General features: G+C 36.6%; 1 protein-coding gene across 2 annotated transcripts; it reads left to right on the top strand.

Annotated features, from left to right (window-relative positions):
- Positions 1–1,497: 1,497 nt before the first annotated feature.
- npy (neuropeptide Y) lies at positions 1,498–4,214 on the top strand. 2 transcript variants are annotated; one of them, XR_004577571.2, is made up of 4 exons: positions 1,498–1,922; positions 2,427–2,611; positions 3,575–3,712; positions 3,828–4,214. XR_004577571.2 is itself a non-coding variant. In XM_026928309.3 (4 exons), exons 2-4 carry the CDS (start codon positions 2,427–2,429, stop codon positions 3,850–3,852), a joined length of 288 nt encoding a protein of 95 aa, XP_026784110.1. In that variant the 5' UTR covers positions 1,498–1,922; the 3' UTR covers positions 3,853–4,214. The 2 variants fall into 2 exon arrangements, 1 of the variants encoding a protein (XP_026784110.1); XM_026928309.3 differs by having other exon boundaries at positions 3,575–3,652.
- The last annotated feature ends 451 nt before the right edge of the window (positions 4,215–4,665 follow it).

The following is a 4,665-nucleotide window of genomic DNA, read 5'->3' as shown; positions in this document are numbered from 1 at the left end:
AAAATATGTAAGATTGCAAATCTATCTTCAAAATCTTTGTCTTTCAATAAAACTTATTTGACAAAAAAAAAAAAAAAAAAAAAAAAAATACACTGTGTGCTTGTCTTAATTTCTCCAATAAACATGGAGAGCCAATAAAAAAAAACCTTTCCTCTATACACATTACATTATTCTTGTTTTGTCCCTACACTAACAAGTTTAAAGTACAAAGCGACTTAAGTTTGAGTGAATTTATGTATATTAAGTGAATCTCAGGCTTTTTATCCACAGTCTCCTCTGTGTCAGGAGTTACTGGTCATCTTTAATAAAATTTCCCTGTTTGGTATTTGGTTTCATGACTACATGACATCTGTGTCCCATCCGTGAACTAGATTCGAGGTATCTTTGCTCAGAGTAACACAGCAATTTTTTATTCAGTGTAGTCTACAGTAAATAAAATCTCCAGGGCAATTCTGACTTGGTAATTGCCAGTCCAGAAAAATTCACTTTTTGGTATTTGCATTAAGAGTGTGTTTGGGTTTATTCTGGGTTTGTTCTGCTCTGTAATTCAGTGGGTTTCAGAGGAATTTGGTTAGATCTGAACAAGTTCAGAACAGCTCAGGGAAATTTTATTTAAGATGACCAGTAACTCCTGACACAGAGGAGACTGAGCTTCACTTAATATACATAAATTCACTCAAACCTAAGTAGCTTTGTGCTTTAAACTTGTTAGTGTAGGGCCAAAACAAGAGTAATGTAATGTGTGTAGAGTAAAGTCTTTTTTTAATGACTCTCCATGCTTATCTTAACTGCATATAAAGAGCTCACTGACTCACTGATAGCAGTTATACATCAATAAAAACAAATTCCCAAACCCATGACACCACCTTCATCATGCTTCGCAGAAGAGGTATTATGCTTTGGAGTTCTGAGTATTTTTATTTATTTTTTTGAACTTTGGTTCTTTTAGCACGGGCATATTATTCTCATAAATTACAGATTATTTTATATACTTTTGGAAATTGTAAGTTACCACTGCTGTTCTCGTAGGTAAATATGGGTCTATTTTTTTAAATGTTGTATGACATATGCAATAAAGCTTTCTATATGCAATTAAGATTTTTTTTATAACTGAAATTATTTTTATAGAATTGAGTGTGATGTTCTATGGTGTTTAAGATGGTTTACTATTTCTAAACTGACCTGTGTTCTTGCGTCTTTCAAAACTCAAAGAAAAACTTCTTTTGTGCGCTGTTGCATCTCTTCCCTTGTGAAACCTGCTTTTAGCATAATTCTGATCAGTAAAAGTCAACACTTGCGCATTTTGAATTCATCTGCTGGAAAAAAGCTGCCGTGGCGAAACAAAATGAATATAATTTGTATCTATATATTTATATCTATGTATGCTACACAGGATTCGCGACTTGATGGTTTTAAACAATGCTTTTTCTTCCATTCACCATGTTAATGTCTCCAAGAGGAAACCGGAGCTGCGGCGAAGCTTATTCTTTACAATACCGCTACAAAATAAAACCATAACTACATAAAATGTTTGAACATACCTAAAACTATTCTAATCCATGTAGAAACCACTTCCTTTAAACGTTTGTCACGCCGACATAAACAACAGTGACGACCGACCACTCAGTCGGTGAGTGACGTGTGCGCGCGCGTACCGATGGAGCGCGTCCTCGTCCTTGCACGCGCCACTCTACTATATAAACCCAGCACAAACACCATCAGCCCCACGAGACACGACTCCCAGCATCACAGCCTCCCAGCATCACAGACTCCCAGCATCACAGCCTCCCAGCATCACAGACTCCCAGCATCACAGACTCCCAGCATCACAGACTCACAGCCTCCCAGCATCACAGACTCCCAGCATCACAGCATCACAGCGCTGAGCTCTACGGGAGAAGACAACAGAACATCAACTAACTGTAAGTAACCGGATCAAACATTAAACAGGAGCAAATCTGTAAGAATGTTATATGTGTATACACACACACACACGTTATATATAATTCCTATATATATATATATATAATTTCATAATATATACAGGTCTGTAAAGGAAATCCAGAAGCACTTTTTGCTTGATGAAAGACTGTTTTCCCCAAAAACATGTCTCAGTCAAAACGTTGTGCACTTCACTGCACTTTTTGCTGAACACTCATCTGCAGATATCCTCAGGGTCTTACAGGGATGTTTTCATTTTTAAATGTTTTAATCTTCATTTGAATGCAACTCACGCTTTGGCACCTTCAACCATTTTCTTCTTGCAATCTCTTCAAATGATTCTATTAAACTTTCACGAGAAATTGTTTTTGCTGTGTTTCTTCTAAACCTGTTTATTGAGTTATCTCTACCGGGTTACCGAATGTTCCTTTTTAATTTTATTTTTCAGTTACTCTGACAGTGTGTGTTTCTCGTTATGACTTTAGATGCGTCCTCGTGCAAACGTGTGTGTCGGCTGGGCCGCGTGCATCCTGCTTGTTGTGTGTTTGAGCGCGATGGCGGAAGGATATCCAACAAAGCCGCAGAACCCAGGAGAGGACGCACCTGTGGAGGAACTAGCCAAGTATTACTCCGCGTTGAGACACTACATCAACCTCATCACAAGGCAGAGGTGAGCTGTGCAGATGTGACATCTCAAAGACAGGGAATTGTCTTTCCCTGACTTATGGCCCTGGAAAAGGCTGGAAAAAGGCTAGTGTTGCATCTTGAGAAACAAGACGTTCTGAATGGAAGCCCTTCATGCTCTGTAAAATTTAATATAAAATATAGATGTTTAATATAGTCCTATAAACTGGCGTAATGCACAATGTTTCCAGAAACACACACACACAGACAATATGCATAGTTTTCTCTGGAAACTTTGGAACGTATAAGTCTTGTCTCCAGTGCTAGCACAGTGTTTTGTGTCTATTCGGAATATGAATCAAAAACATCCTCCTACATCCTTCTTCAAATGGTGTAATTTGAAGGACTATAATCTACTGGATGAATTGCTGCCACTGTACTATGATTTACAGTGCAGGATAACCAACAGCGATAAAAATTTTTATTGAACTTGGAGGAAGCTATGGAAAAGAAATTCTTTGCATAAGTGCTTCATGCTTCTGTAAAAATTAGGCTGCTTGTCTTTCCAATGTACTCTTCAAAGACTGGTATTAATCCATGAAGAATATGCCACTGATTGTCTAATTAAGAGCCTTCCACTCACTGCCTTACAGATTAGGTTCTGTCTGACGCAGTTCTTTCATAGCGCAAAGATGTGCCAGCTGTGAAATAAAGCTGCAGAGGATTTATTTTAATTAGTTTCCTTGACAGAAGAAAAAAATACTCGTATTTGATTATGAAAATTACTTAAGTTTTTTCAGTCTTCAGAAAACAGATACACGAGACACTCAAAATCGTTACAGAGAATGTACCAAAATGGCCATTTTTTGTTGGATTTACATTGAACAAAATAATGAAAAAACTCCAATGGATGTAATAAATGCTAAAAAGTGAATAATCGCATTAAAAGTGTTGGCCAGACAGAACACTCTTCACAGCTAAACTTCCTCTGTCACCTTCCATCTGTCAGGTATGGGAAAAGGTCAAACTCTGACGCATTAACCCCAGACCTGCTGTTTGGAGAGGCAGAGATGCGACTGCAGTCCAGGTAAAATGTCGAAACCTACTCCTGACCTGGTGACATACTTCTTATGGATTTGCAAATAATGTAATTTTACTCTTGATTTTCTCATTTTTCTTCTTTGGACCTTACAAAATAAACAGTAATAAAAAGTGTTTTGTTATTGAATTAATTTATTCATTATATATATATTTCCCTACAGATATGGTGACCCTTTGATGTGGTGATGTCAGTGTAGACAAATATGTCAACATTTCCATGACTGTTAGCGGCAGTAACCTCTTACATCATTAAAAATGGCTACTTCCATGATTCCATCGCACTGAAATTTAGTGATATGTAGTCCATTTTTAGCAAGCATCAGGGTACACCAAACTTGTTAGTTTGGTCTGTTTAGGACATTGCTGTAATTGCATTGTTTCATTGTTTCTACATCTTGCTTATGAGATCATAAATCATCACTGATTTGCATGTAATCCCCAGCATCCCCTATGTGTATATAGATGTCCTGTATTTATGTTTGTTATATGCACTGTAGCTGCACCAATAAAGAAAAAACATTACTGACTGGTGTGGTATAATTGTGCTATTAAACCACTACATTTGGAAAAACTGACTCTTCTTTTATGTTTTATACACACTGAATTATTGGAGAAGTTCACTAAATGTCTCTGATTATGACAGAGTAAGTAGCTAAAGGCACATTGATTATTCTGTTCTTATTCTAATGGCTAAAATGTGTACAGAAATCTTCCTAATGAATCATGAAAGTTGAAGTATTGTTAATGTAATAGTTAAACTCATATTTGTTATTTGTCACCAAAAAGCACAAAATTTTTTTTCTATGCTATTCCTCTATGGTCAAACTGATATTATCTGTCATAATGAATATTTCTTCCATGGAACGTAAAATCATTGTGACAGTTATATGCACAGACAGCTGTCATTTTCAACAAAAAGTCTACTACACTATATGACTACTATATGACTATAAGTATGTGGTCACCTCACCATCATACGCATCTGTGCTTGTTGAGCAT

This window comes from Pangasianodon hypophthalmus, chromosome 29 (assembly GCF_027358585.1).
Source record: "Pangasianodon hypophthalmus isolate fPanHyp1 chromosome 29, fPanHyp1.pri, whole genome shotgun sequence".
NCBI lineage: Eukaryota > Metazoa > Chordata > Actinopteri > Siluriformes > Pangasiidae > Pangasianodon > Pangasianodon hypophthalmus.
The sequence above is the reverse complement of the archived record's forward strand: the minus strand, read 5'-3'. Positions and strand labels throughout refer to the sequence as shown.

What these genes read in the sequence shown, in the direction of transcription:
- npy (XM_026928309.3), top strand. Translation starts at nt 2,427, where the DNA reads ATGCGTCCTCGTGCAAACGTGTGTGTCGGCTGGGCCGCGTGCATCCTG. An exon ending in AACCTCATCACAAGGCAGAG is followed by an intron (nt 2,612 to 3,574) that starts GTGAGCTGTGCA and finishes TCCATCTGTCAG; the next exon opens with GTATGGGAAAAGGTCAAACT. An exon ending in GAGATGCGACTGCAGTCCAG is followed by an intron (nt 3,653 to 3,827) that starts GTAAAATGTCGA and finishes ATTTCCCTACAG; the next exon opens with ATATGGTGACCCTTTGATGT.